The sequence below is a fragment of the Poecilia reticulata genome, chromosome 6 (genome assembly GCF_904066995.2).
Source record: "Poecilia reticulata chromosome 6, P_reticulata-male-v2, whole genome shotgun sequence".
NCBI lineage: Eukaryota > Metazoa > Chordata > Actinopteri > Cyprinodontiformes > Poeciliidae > Poecilia > Poecilia reticulata.
Genome location: NC_088835.1, coordinates 10,197,666 through 10,212,646, shown reverse-complemented (window position 1 = coordinate 10,212,646; position 14,981 = coordinate 10,197,666). Strand labels below are relative to the sequence as shown.

At 38.8% G+C, this 14,981-nt stretch overlaps 1 protein-coding gene across 2 annotated transcripts in view; it reads right to left on the bottom strand.

Moving 5' to 3' along the window:
• Positions 1-14,981, bottom strand: part of plxnb2b (plexin b2b) — a 159,473-nt gene that overhangs the window by 13,576 nt on the left and 130,916 nt on the right. For both annotated transcript variants that reach the window (XM_008432784.3, XM_081607857.1), the window contains 8 exons: positions 12,520-12,717; positions 11,296-11,475; positions 8,743-8,879; positions 7,451-7,551; positions 6,883-7,112; positions 5,143-5,324; positions 2,661-2,727; positions 1,021-1,167 (listed from right to left, as the gene is read on the bottom strand). In XM_008432784.3, coding sequence (XP_008431006.2) covers positions 1,021-1,167; positions 2,661-2,727; positions 5,143-5,324; positions 6,883-7,112; positions 7,451-7,551; positions 8,743-8,879; positions 11,296-11,475; positions 12,520-12,717 — 1,242 coding nt within the window. The remainder of the gene's footprint in view (positions 1-1,020; positions 1,168-2,660; positions 2,728-5,142; positions 5,325-6,882; positions 7,113-7,450; positions 7,552-8,742; positions 8,880-11,295; positions 11,476-12,519; positions 12,718-14,981) is intronic.

Sequence of the window (14,981 nt, the reverse complement as noted above, 5' to 3'; positions counted from 1 at the left end):
ACACACACACACACACACACACACACACACACACACACACACACACACACACACACATAAACACACACGCATGCTGCACTGATACCTGACATGACTTTTGTCACCTTGGCTGGCTAATGACCAGGACTCAGCTGGAGAAAACCCTGACCCACTTCACCTACTACACTCTGCTAGCTATTAGAGATAACTGACCACTCAGTGGACAGGGAGCAAAGAAATTCACAGCTGAAAGCTCATAAAACTGATCTGTATTTGACGTGAACATACTGCGGACTGAGGGCAGAGGTAAAGATTTCGCAGGCAGATAGTGGGGCATCTGCCTGCGAAATCATACTGGTTTTGTTTTTTTTACCCCCCCCTCCGTCTCTCCCTTTCCCATGAAATTTAATCACAGAAGGGGATCCATCACAACGGGAGACGTGTAATTCAGCCTAATTTGATAATTGTCCTCGACGACGCCATTACCCATGGGTCTTTTTGTTTGTGCTGACTTTAACAGAAAACAGCTGTGCTCAGATTAGCGTCCATTATTGAAACACAATACTAAAATGAAAGGTGCAGGCTTCCCCCCCGCCCCCTTACTCCTGAAAGCTACCCAAACGGATGCAGAGCACGCGCAGGTGTCAAGGTCGAGGAAAGGTCGCAGAGGGGGCTTGTACTCCATTCTTGTTCAGACTTGTACTGTGCTCACCTAAACCACACGTTTTACCGCTATACTGGAATGAGTCGCCAGGGATGTTTTTTTTACCTTTTTTTTCTCTCTCTCTTTTAAGAATGAGAACACTGGCAACTGGAAATGGATGTCACATAAAAAGCAGGCTTGTCGCCTTAAGATATCTTCCTGTGTATGGCTACCATGGCAACACCACAGAGCATGTGTGTGAGCATGTTTCTGTAGCCCATCACGCATGAAACACTATGTAATCAGAAAGCGGTGTGTGTGTGTGTAGTGTGTGTGACAGGGTTTCCGAAGATGTATGCGGATGTATGTATGTGTGTGTGTGCGTGAGTTTATCTCACCAGGACAGAATACTCGACATCGTCGCCCAACAGGCCGGTGTCGTTGAGGGTGTACTTGGCTTTCTTAACTCTGGCGTCCACAGGCCCCTTTTCAATCTGGTGCTTGATGGCTCGGAACAGTTTGTATAAGGGCTCGCCTGCGGTGTCCTAGTACACACACACACAATGGCACACACACAGGAATAAAATGACACTTAGGGGAGGTTTTCTCTGATATTATCAGGAAGTTAATCGTTGTCAGGCGACTCGCAAGACAAATTCACAACATTCACGCAAACATCAAACCAGAGAACGCCTGCTTGTTTTCCTTTAAAGAGCTCATTTTTAATCTGGACTTTACCCTGGTAATGACTCAAACATGACAAAGCATGACTTTTATTTTGAAAAGTGTCAGGGAACTTTAATTTGAAACGTTAACAATCACTTTTTCGAGAATGGCTTGGGGTCCATTGGTAATGTGGAGCCGAGCTTTACAATCAATAATAAAAAAAGAGGATTTCATTTTGTAGCTTCAGCATGAGTTTTATTTTGAAATCCAGTTTTACATCACTGCTTTAGTTCAATTAATAGTGCAGACTATGCTTGTGCAGCAACTGTCTATAAAATATCGAGGCTTGCCTTTAAAAACCCACAATCTTGAAAGAATAACATGCTCTGATTTAAATAAGGCAAAAACCAACATTTGCAACTTTCTATCCTAAGAAACACTAAACATTTACTGGGTATGTACGAGCTCCATTTCAAAATGGCTAGTTTCATTTTTCATCACTGCTTTCATTCAATTACTAATACAGATCCCACTTCTGCAGCGTAACTTGTGAGTTATTTAGGTTTTATTTTTGAAACGTTAGTAATCCTGTTTTTATCGCTGGTTTGATGCCTTTAGTAACATAGAACCTACAACTGCAAAACATTGTGAAATATATGGAAATCTATATATAACAGTATTTATAAGCTTTATTTTCAAAGGCTAACAAGCCTGTTTTTTTGCCTTTGGTTTAATTTTGTTTGTCAAACATCACTGATGATTGCAGTATTCTTATCAAAGCAATATTTTTCCTTTTATTGTGAAGAGTATCCACACGCTTTATTTCAAATGTCAAAGGGAAATATCTTTTCTGTTGCTAACATTTAGCAAGAATCTAAAAGTTCATCACCAACATGTGCTTTTATTTATATAAAAAGAGTGCAAAACACCATGTAAGTTGATCAATAAGGAACATATTTCATTTTGAACCAAAATCACTACGTTACTGCTCCTCGGGTATTAATTACATCCCCAGAATGATCCCATGTTAATCACAGTTGCTTATGTTGGTTAACATTTATAACAAAAATCTTCAGTATGTCTTGAAGAAGATGTAACCTCAGATCTATGCCTCGTTTAATAAGCACACATATGAAAAATTGTTGCAACTTATCCTCCATCCCTCCTGCTCATACAGCAGCAGGCGATGCTAATTTATTGCTGTTTTTGCTCCCGCCGTGCTGCAGAGGAGTGACTGAAAGTTGATTTTTAATACTGTATTTTTGTGTGTTTTTTTTCTGATGATGCGAAGACCAATTAATATGCCTTCACCTCCTCAGTCATCAAAACCGATTTAATGGGATTCTACGGTGCCAAACATAAATCCTGCTACCTTCAAAAACTGGTAAAGGCAGATGGACATCCAGTTACAAAGCATCCTTTCCACCACCGTCTCTGATCTGAAAAACAGATGAGATGAAAACATCAAGGTTGTAAATAATATCAGTTTTAATTTGAAATGCATGAGCAGACAACTGAGTGCATGGCGTTGGGATGGATGGCTGATCAGAGTGGAAATTTCATGGACAGATTCAATTATTTACATAAGGGTTGTTTGAGTTTCAGATCGATCAACTAACTCTTAAAAAATTAATAAATAAAGCAACATTAAGGATAAATAAAACGGAACAGCAAACATCTCCATTTTGTGCTCCTGAAAATGCCGAAACACTTGAGCGTTTTCTGAACAGCTAATCAGCATCAAGATATTTTAATCAAAATCTCATGTCAGCGGTCACTTGACGGGCGGGTGACACCCATTGTTAACTTGTGGCATACCTAATTAGATGTCTCGTGTATAAGAGGGGCCTGTGTTTGTACAATGGCCTAATCAACATAATGAGCTTCTCCGCTGGGGAATAATTAGGATGTGCGCTTGCTGCTTGCAGCTAGTCGCAGCCTGCCTCGGCACAGCAGACAGTCCAGATCGCGTAACCCCGTCTCAGAGGCGACGAGCGACTGTTGAGTAATCAGGAGACGAATTGACACCGACGGCATCGTTGCACCAAACAGACAAACAGCCTGGACTGCGCGAGGATGATGCATTTCAAAGAAATCTTCTTTTTTTTTTTTTTTTGAAACAACAGAAGAATTTTAAAAGACTAATCTAGTTAGCAAAGTAAAAAAACGGGGTAAAAAAATTAAGGTTTTAAAGTTGAAATTATTAAATAAAAACAGCATTTGGGAATGTTTTGGTGCAAATCGGATAGTTCTGGTCCCAGGTTTACGTCAAATCATCACAGGCGTGTGTGTCACACTACTTTTTATTTGAGCATTTTAATATGATCCTTTTGCAATGGTGGATTGATTGTATAACTTGCAATTTAAGTGAAATTCAATTTGTATTTACAGTAGATTTTCTCTCCAATATGTACGGACTCGGGGTTGGAGAAAAAGTCACAAATTCACTCTTGTGAAGCTTATTATTGTTTTCAAAGTTCATTGTAATTAACATGACATTTATGTTAAATGTCTGGTGTAGATACTCAGTCATCCCTGACATTCCTAAGTGCTCCAGTACAAGGCAACTTCACATCTTTTTATCCTTTAAGATGTTTCGCCTTTCATCCAAAAGGCTTCTTCGGTTCTGAATGTTCTGGAAGTAACAAGATAATAAATTGTAGTTTGAACAATGGGGCAATTAGGACATAAAAGTCACTGCAGGTCCAACCCTTTAGTCAGCACAATATTCACATAATTGTTCAAACATCGAAACATATCCCAAACGATGCGAGTTGTTTTGGTTAAAGAAAAAAAGAAAAAAACAAAACAAAAACACCTAGATGAAAACTCAGAGTTGCAGAGTAGGTGTTAGAAAGATGAAATCTGACTTAATCTTTTCAGATCGTTAAACAACAACATAAACTCTGAGCGAGTGACTTACATGTTCGAATTGCTGCTTCAATTCTGACTAAAATTCATAAGCCACGTTCCTTCAAACCACGTTGGAGAACTGAATAAACTTTTTGGATGAGAGCTGAAACATCTTCAAAAAAAAATAAAAAAATAGACTTCTAATTAAGCGCTGAGGATTTTCCTGACCTTAATGAGTCAGAATCTACACCAGATATTTCTATCAATGGTGACTAAAGTCACTGTGGATATTCTCATCTTCAAACTGTTTCATACATAATTCATTTTCTAATTAAAGATTTTAAAAGCACAACTCTTGGTAAAAAAAAAAAAAATTCATTGTTATTTGTAGATTTATTGTGAGTTTTACGAGTGGTAATCTGGTCAGAAATAACATTTTGGACGTTATCAAAGATGCTAAAGATGAACAACAGTCATTTGTGGGGACTGTGGTGGGCTCCAAGGACAGAAAAGAAAAACAGAAGGAAGAACAGAAGGAGGAGGACTGGAATAGACCGAGCTGCAGTCTGGCTCGTTCAAAGAGGACTACAGTAGTCAGTGCAAAATTCAACCGAAAATATGGCACCAGAATGAAACAGTTCGATGCATCTTGAGCTGATTCCCAGTCCGCCTCAACTGGCCGACGAGATCGGTGCCAAAGTCTAGAAATGGAGAGACGCCTCACAGAGCTTCAGCACAAAGACATTTAATGATCCGTGAGAAAGTTTGACTAAGTTTATCAGAAAATTTCATATCCACCTATTAGCTGTTCTCCTGACCCTGCAGGGACAAAAACTAAAAAAAATAAAAAGGAGAATACTACTAATAAATCCTGAATAAAAGTGGTGGCAAGCAATCTTGTCAAACGAAAGATACTTGTGTCAAATTTGAGCTGCTGGAAGCACAAGTTAAAAAGTCGGAAGTTTGACGGAAAGCGGCGCGTGCAGTCGGCTCGCACTCACCTGCGCAGCATCAGCTTGGGGTTCTTACTGTGGACGTACTCCTCCATCAGCTCCAGCAGCAAAGTCCTCATGATGTCCGTGTAGTATTCCAGCTTCCCATGCAGGGCCACGGTGAGCAGGGAGGCAAAGTACACCTTGGCCCTGGCGTTGAAGTCGTGACTGCGCTCCAAGGTGCGGATAAACTGCAACACGCAGACACAGGCGGCGGATGGAGTGAATTAAAGATGGCGACGAGGCTTACTCACGCTCAAGCGAATCCTGCATGATGTGCTTTTAAATTATCAAATGACTAATGCCAGGGAAAATTATAATCATCAAGGTAATTTTAGTTTTGCCCTGTAAAAACATTGTGGCTTAGAAATGATCCCAATTAGTGGGAGAAGAATCCCCCTACACACACACGCACACACCATTAACACCTCAGAGGTTGTTTCTGTGCCAGCAATACTGGATTAATAGGAAGCTTCACACGTATCTCCCAGCTCAGTCTTCTGTTATTCTGATGCCGTATCACCATCTAGAACATGACAGCCCTCAATTTAAAGGCCAGCAATCTGACTTTAAGATAGACTCTATATTGACTATCAACACAGTGACAGGAGTTAAGCTGGGTTTTCAAAACCAATGTAGATGGAAGGTGCCAAACTGAATCAAAGTTTAATATGAATATTAACTCCATGGCACAAAAAATACAGTGGAAAGTGATACTTAAATGATTTATCCTTGACATAAAAGCTTTTTCATTTAGTTTTTGGTCCCAGAGGACATTCACAGCTGTGATGAAATACATGGAGACTCAGCGTTAAACTCCAAACTACAATCCTGATTTCTTCCTCTGATCTTTCTGATCACTGCCATCAATCATTTTTGTCATCGTCGTACGCATTGATACCCAAAGTTCAGCGTTCTGTAGGCGACGTCACTCCTTTCATTTTACACTCTTTTTTCCCCCACATATCATAAATTCAAACATGGAACTGAAAACATTCAGGCGTTTCAAGCGAGAACACAACTGAAAATAAAAAAAGTTGCAGATATTATCCGACGCGCCCGCAAAATAACACAGGAGATAAATGCGGGTGAGAGATCTTCCAAATGAAAACTGTCACAGGAACAAATGGTGAGTGTTTCTGCAGCTGTCTGCGCATAAACAACTGCATTATAAATGCACGTCTTCAGCTGTGCTTTGCTGCAAGTTTGTTCTGCCAGAGAGGTGGCACAACCACTGCCTGTCCTTTGAAATTACATTTATGAAAATGAGCAGGAGATGCAGATTTAAATGTGGACTGTTGATTTTTTTATTCATTTTGATGATGAACACAACGAGTCAAATGGTGCAGTAGCATTATAAAGTGTACAGTGCAAATAGTGTGTGTTGATTGTGTTGATAGAATGACAGAAAAACAACAAAAAGAGTTAGTCCTAAACTTCGCAAACGCTAAAAGACTTTAATATTTAATATAGTTGAATATTACCAGGAGTAAGAACTTGGTTTGAGATTACAATGTTGGAATAATCCAAGGTAATAAGCCTAATTTTCCTAGTCTTGATCCATCTAACAAATTGATTTCTCGCCAAGTTTACAGGAGCATAAAAATATTGTGCAAAAAGCCTAGCAGCTCTTTTCAAAGTTTATAGCAAACCACTTGGAAAAAGAAGTAGAGCTAACTTCTAGCATCTGGATTAAAGTGGTAAACTAACCACTCTAGTCTGCTGGAAAGTAACTTTTGGTATTATTACGTTAATCAGAAACGTCTTGGAGTTCAAAAGGTTGGAGAACTGGTTGAGCGCCTGCGACACGGTCGCCCTGCGGGCCTGTGGGATGTCCAGCTTCCCTGTGATCATCACGTCATTGGCTCCGTCTTTAGACGGCAGGAAGAAGACCCGGTCGGTGTAGGTCTTGTAGTCCAGGAAGGGGATTCGCCCCTCGCTCAACTCGTTCGTGTGGTCTTCCATTTCAATCATCAGGTCTGCAAAATGCAACAGAATGAAAATTACTGTATTTTTACCTAATAAGCTGTGGGATTTTTTCCCCTTGTTTCCTTTGTGCACTGCTGATCTGTCTAAATTACGTTGTTAGAGACATTGAAAAAAAAAAACTTCCAGGAAAAATCAATTCCACATTAAAAGACCGCTTTTTCTAACCGCTTTTTGCTAAACCGCTTCTCATACTGATGACAGAACAAGACTAAGAATGAGAGCTGAATTAATTGCAGTGAAAAAAAAATATAATCACAGCAATGAAGCACAGTACTCTTCATCAGTCTTTAATCACATTGTTGAGAATTAGCAGCTGGTTTCCCATTACCGGTGAACTCCTTCTTGCAGCGGTCTCTGACGCTCTCCTCCAGGTTCTCCAGCTGATGCTTGACTTTCTCATATTCTCTTTCGGCCTGTTGACTCTTTCTCCTAAACGCATGTAAAGAGGAGAGGAAAGATGCAACTGCATTGAACAGTAGGTCCAATAAAACATTTCATCTGCGCTGTGCCATGGCGATAAAACAGTCTCAATTTTACTTACCCTATAAGGCTGAACATGCAGCCTGCCAAAATATGTGCCACCCCCCCTATTCACAAATGCACAGAGTTAAGATTCACATGTGTATTTCTGATGCAAACACGAGCAGCGTTGGTGGCCCTCGTAGCTCAGCGTTGTTCCAAACTCGTGGCGACTGTGGGAGCTCTGGCACCACCACCTTGTCATTAACGCCAACGTACAATTTTTACTCTGATGCTCGCACCAGGGTTCACATCTTCATGTGTTTTAGGGGGGGTGGCACATATTTTGGCAGGCTGCATGTTCAGCCTTATAGGGTAAGTAAAATAATCACTTTGTATTTATGAAAAGTGAATCATTAAATGAATTATTACCTTGCTTTAATAACTGATCATATAAAGAACAGAACTTTAAAATCAAGGCTTTTATTATTTTGGGGCTGAGGAAAACTACAGGGCCAGTCAATTTACAAAATCCCGAATTGCTACCTTGGTTTGGCTTCATTACAAGAAATTCAACTTTGTGGCTAGCGCAGTTTGGTAGCATAGCCCCTCTTACATAGCTTGCACAATTAAACCAATTAACATTCATAATTAAAAACTTCTCATAACATGTGGATGAGCAGCTAACTATGTTGCTGCTCCTCTGTTGCTGCCTTAAGTCATGTTGAGTAGCAAACTGTCTGAACTTCAACATGGCTACAGTGCTGTTGAAATGGGCTAATATGATTGGCTTATGCACAAGTTACACCCTCCATGTGAGGTGTGTTCTTATGACTGGCTGAAATAAGGACAATATCTGTTTCCCTGTTAAAAAGATGACATTTGTGGGCTGAGTCAAGTCAGGTGAGTCTCTTAACTCGAAGCAAAATTCACAGACCAGAAGCAGCTGGTAAATCAAGATACATTTGTGTTTGCATCAAAAGTACAAGTGTGAATTTTGCATTGCATTTGTGAATTGTTCTGTGCACGTGTGAACATTGACACTGTTTTAGCTCCGTACTATACAGCAAAAGTTTTTTAAAATTCTGATTTATAATTAAATCGGCAATAATGTGAATCCCAGCTACTGCATTTTACCACATGGGAGTGAGCCTAATTCACCTGTAGCAGTAGACTGAAATGATGATGATGAGCAGCATGGGCACAATAACTGCAGGGATGATTATGTAGAGAGACAAATCGTTCTTCTTCTCATACTGCACCGATCCGATTACCCACTCTCCCTTTCCAAACTTGATCTGTGGATAAACACAGTGGAAAACTCTTACAATGTATAGAATAGAGCACGTTTTACCCAGAAACAATCAGTGGCAGAGAGCGTGCAAAGTAGCACACAAGTATACAAATGTGAATCTGTTCCTGTTTCGGTTGAAATCCATTTTAGTGGCGAGAAAATGAACAAGGTCGGCTTCATGCCAGCAGAAAGCCAGTGTGTCCTACATACTGACCTTCAACAAAATGTTTTTAACTAAATATATCACGTAAATTAATACATTTTATTTTAATAACTGAAGGTGACTCTTCCAAAACCTAATTGCAATTACACAAAACTGCTGTGACCAATCCGTGAAAAGCCTGTGTTATAAACTGGGAAGAAACAATTATTGCTTTCGTTGATTACAATGAAGAAACAAAAAATATTGCTAAAATAAAAATCCCTACTTTAAACCCCAAAAACGGCCAGTACGCCTGGGATTGTTAAAGTGACTTTCTTTACTGTTGGTACAATAAGTTCATCAACAAATATCAATATATTAGGACAGATGATTAAACATAAATATATTGGTGGTTCTAATGCAAATGGCCTATTCAATGATGTATGTTTTACTTTCAGAGAAGTAGGGGGTGCTTATGATTGTAAACAGTGACAAATATATTTCCATAAGAACACTTTATTGTAGTTTTTAATTGCTAAAAGTGCCACAAAACATGAGAATATTTTAAGTCCACATTGCCCATTCTTTGTACAATCAGCAGCATTTGTACAAAGCGTATGCAAAACTGCTGCTGTGAAGCGGCCACCGTTTCCTTTTAAAGCAGACAAATGTTTACACGTAAAATTGTTCGGCATAACATTATGATCCATTTGCTGCCAAAACAGCAGCACTACAAACTGCACAGTTTATCTTCTGACACCTTCTTATCAGAACAAAACTAATACTCACTCTTGTCCATCTTTCTCTTTATGGCATAGCTGTGAGAATAAAATGTTCACTCGCAGCCCAACACGTCCCGCTCGTTAACCGGTACCACTATGAACAAGGCATCATCGGTGCAGCTTCGCCCGTCAGTGATCATAATGTTATGCCTGATCCCAGTGTGCTCTCCTTTCTTTACTGCGCGCATCTTGTACTATTGATAGTCCAGTCATGTTCCTTAACTATGCAGCACAAAACAGCCGCAGAAATGAAACAATAGCTCACTTTTAGGTACTACCCATGGGAGAGATTACTCTATTCATCACAATTGTGGGTTGGATATAATTAAATGTAATTATAGGGGCCTGTAGCTACAGAGAAATTCTTCAGCTGGAGAAAAGGGGAAAAAAAGAAAAAGTCTCAAGATGTATAGAGGACATGCCTACAGAACCAGAGCCAATACTCATAATGAATAGCTGTTCTCCTCTACACCTCTGCATGAGGGTCTGGAGTTTTTGCAAAGAACATTTAATCAAGTAATAATGTTTCTTAGTGCAGATTTGAGGGAGTGTACTTTTTGATTTTCTTCTCATTTACACTTCCACTCCACTGCCAAGGAGGACGTTCTCCGCTTTAAAGTTTGCAGCTGCAAAGACAAAGACTAAGAATGCACAGAGAGCCTGAGTCAAGTTCATACAGGAAATATCTTCATACAATGTGGACAAAGAGTGTACATTTATTTGTTTAAATGCACGTTGCTTTCAGTTTGCTTTCAACGTCTGGTGTTGAATTTGTACGCAACAAAATGGCAAAATGGCCCGCTTTAAACTTCTCCACAGCGTTATCCCTGACCTGTCCGCTTCATGATGCTGTTTGTTCTGTAATGTTTTCTTAAACAACCTCTGAGGTCGTCACACAGCAGCCGTGTTTCTACTGAGATTACAGCACATACAGTTCAACTCCATTCAATTATTAGTAGTCATCAGGCAACGTCTAAAGGTAACTGGTTGCACTCAGAGAAAAGGGAGTTGAATACTTTTGCACGCCCCATCTTTCAGTTTATTTGTGAAAAATGTTAGAATCATCTGTGATTTTCTTTCTACTTCACAATCGTATAACCACTTTGTGTTGGTCTTTCATGCAAAAAATGTATGTTTGTGGTTGTAATGTGAAAAAACATGGAAAAAGTGAAGTGGTATGAATAATTTTGCAAGCCACTCTATGCTTATTATGTAGTAATTATACTGTAAGTATAATCACACCAAACAGTTGAGGGCATTTTCACTTATTAGACCTCCAAACAAGATTTTGGATATGTATATTCATTCACTCAAATAATTTAAGTCCAAAAAAATAAGCATTTCAGACCATATTTAACTGTCAAACAAACAATTTGAATTTGTCCTATTTATTTACTTTAATATTTTTTTGCAGATTAAAACATTGGACAGTATAGTTTTACATCATGCTGGACGTTTCCTCCATGCTTCCGCTTTTGGTCTTGATCCGTTCTTACCATCAGGTCCAGCAGCTCGGGGCGGGTGTCTCTGCGCTGCCGTCTGGAGCGGGCCCGGGGCTTACTGGAAGGTGGGTCCAGGAACAGCTTGTCGTCCTGAAGCGTGTTGACTTGACACTGGACGTCCCCCACAAACGCTTGGGCTTCCTTGGCGGTCATCGCCCTGGAGAACCCTCGACCCTGCAAGAGACGAGCAACAGAAACGTTCACCGTGTTGAGACCAAACAGGACGGGAGAGAAAAGAAATAATAACTACCAATATTAGATAAAGGATGTAAAGAGCAGAGCAAGCATTATTCTAGGCTTTTTAATTAGAAATGGGTGAAAAGAGCAAAACTCTTAACAATCCCGTTCTGTTTAAGGGTTGAAAAGTAATTAGAAGTCATTTAAATTCTTAAGATTATAGTTGCTGTAGGGATAATTACAAGCAGTTGCTCACTTAAGAAAATCAACCTTACATTTCTGTCAAATTAAATCACTGAGGAATCAACAAGTCAAACTTATTATAATTTTAATACAAGGGAGGTTTATGTAAACTGCAACAAAATAACCGAAAAGCTATCGTTTATTTTGATCTTAGCTCAAAACATTTACTCAAAGACTGTTGGCTTTATCATAATTTTTTGGAGTAAGAAAATGTAAACTGAACAATCTGCATAATCAATATAACAATGACAATTCATATCTTTTTCCTGTTTTAAACTTCCTAGTTAAGAGTTTAAAATAAAACATTTATATGAGGAAGATATGAGGAAATATTTAACTCTTTTAATTATGAGGAAAAAATCTGAAGAAATGAGCATTTGTGTATATTTAAATAACAACTAGAATCTCGTTTTTAATCTAAACCACATAAAACCTTCATTTTTATTTAAATATTGTAATCCCAAACTGTATACCACAAATGAGCCAAAGCCTTTTTTTCCCTAAGCTCTTCTCTTACATTTCTATAAGGTCTGCGAACTGCAACACTAATTTGCATTCATCATTTCCAACCAACAACTTAAAGATAACAAGTGCTCCGTTATTTGCATAACTTTTATACGCAACAGAGCCGAGCAGGATATGAGCTGCTAAGTAACGTTAATGTCTCAGAAATGCAACTCAGCAATTCCCCCCACCACATTTTCATTTTAACTCTCATGTCAGATAACAAAGCAATTTCTCTTAATTGTTTCGAGCAAACGAAACAGTTTGAAGGGAGTCGATGCAGCGAGCGCTCACCTTGACGATGATGATGCTGGTCTCGGTGATGACCTTCTTCGTCACGTTCTCGAAGACGGGGTTGGCGTAGTATTTGAAGGACTTGAGCTCTTTCACCCAGTTGTCCAGCTGGATGTAGGTTCTGAAGTCCTGGCTCTGAGAGCCGCTCACCGTCGGAGAGCGGAACTGGATGACCGTGTCGTTCTTCTCGTGGGCGACCTGAGTTGTTTCAGCATGACAGTTTGTGAAAAAAAAAAAAAAGAAAAGACATGAACAAAATGAATGAAGAAGACACGAATGAAAACACACCAGTACAAGCACAGAAAGCTATCGACTGGGATTAGAGATTCAAAAAGTAAATAGTAGGTGTTGAAAGGCCTTTGTTTTATTGTTATTGGGATTTTTTTTTTTTTGCAGTGTTTTGTACAATAAAGAGGATAAAATTATGCACGTCTTTGAAATCATCATTCAGACTCCAATCTGGCACAGAGAGCAGCATCTGCCTCTGATGAGTCACAAATCACAGTCACTCCTCCAAACGGCATTTCAGCGCTTTATTAAACTTCTTTTAGTTAGCTTTTTTTAATACTCTGTCACTCACTGATTGTTTTGATAACGGAGTGAAAAAACCCCAGCAATCTCCGTCACAGTTTACCTTTACAAGAGACGGCAGGTGTGCCGTAATTCACATAAATTCAAACTAACTGTGAGCTTAAATTCTTCTTCTTATTCTCATTTGTATGACTTAAAAGTTGTTTGCCTTACAGCTTTAATTTGTCTACTTAATTTCCTAAAAACAAGTAAATTTGCAGCCTTTTTTTAAACTCATACTTTTGCATTTATTTTGAAAAAAACAGAGCATCTCACTCATTTACAAACTGAGAGGAGCCTGGTTTAAAATACTGAGAGTTCAGTTCAGCAAATGTTGGCTGTAGTGTAATCCAATATAATAACCTGAACAAAATACGTTGTTCCTGATCCCTTTTAAAACAGAAGCACGTTTTGATTAAGAAAATAACTGGAAAGAAAAAAAAAAGTAGTAGAAAAGCTGCTTAGCTAAAATAGCCTCAAATACTTTCAAAGGGAAGCCAAACTAGACAGACATGCAAGAATATTTAAATCTATCTTTATAGGTTACATGAGGGCCACAGAAGAACAAACCAAGGATTCAAACTGAAGATGCTAAAGTTGACCGATAAGCACATTTCCTTGTCTAAAGAGAAATGTAGCAACATTTTGTGGCCTGATGACAGAGAGGTTGTTCTTGTTGGAGATTTTTAGGGGCTGCAGAAAGTTTGTTAGACAGCAGGGGCAACAACAGCCATGAGGCAAAACCAAGAAATGCAGAGAAATCCTAAAGCACTTCTCTTAAACAACTAAATGCTAGTTCACTAGTTTACAGGGAAGATAAATCTTCCAAGCATATTTCAGTTAGTTTGTAAAGAAAAATGCAGACAATATTTTGTAAGTGCAATTCTGGAGATGGGGAAAATGTAATGCAGTTTTAAAGATTTGATTTAGAAAACAGAAATAAAGGCTTTCACATGAAATTCAAGCTTTACTTATATTTTTTGGTAACCCTTTATTTGACGGGGTGTGCATAAGTCTGACATCTTCATGAATGTTTATGTCTGTTGTCATGACGTGTTATTCTGTAAACAATAATACTTTTAATGCAAAGTTGTACTAAAAGTTGCATTAAAAGTCCAATAAAATTGTCAACTTTGCATTATTCGGTGAATAACTGCAATTTTAATGCAAAGTGGATGCTTTTAACGGACGTTTAATACACGTTTCAATGAAACTTTGCATTAAAAGTGTCATTATTTACCGAGTGACACTGTTCGGTTCATGACGGGTGTTTTGTCAGTCTTATGCACACGCTTTCAAATGAAGTGTTACCCATTTTTATTTTACCACACTGCTATTATTATAAACAGGACTATATGCAATGTTTACATTTTACCAATAAATAAATTAAACGATTTTACATGTTATAGTCTAGCTAAATCTAGCCTATGGTTATCTGGGAATATACAACAGTACAATACCGCCCTCATATTTCAACATGGTAATATAAACATTTTCAATAAGGCTTCTTACAGCCGACCACAAAAGCCATTCTACTCTCTGTTATATTAAGGAAATTGGCATTAAAGTATGACTGCTTATGATAACTGATATGCAGACTACAGAGGGCTGCGTTTCAAAATGAAAAGTACAGTGTCTTTCAAAAAAACAGAAAACCACTTGATGGCTAACCACCAACCTGACCTACATATAAACATTGGTTTACCACGTGCCAGCAGCAATAATGTGTGTGCATATTTGGGCTTAGTTGGATGGAGTTGAACCAAGAGGAGTTTATCAAACAGAGCAGCTTAAGCCTTTGAGATAACACTCTACATTCCGTTCTAGGCTGTGCCGGCCAGAAGTATTTTTCCAATCTCTGCCCAGAACCTTGGCCCAAGAACAAAGTGGTA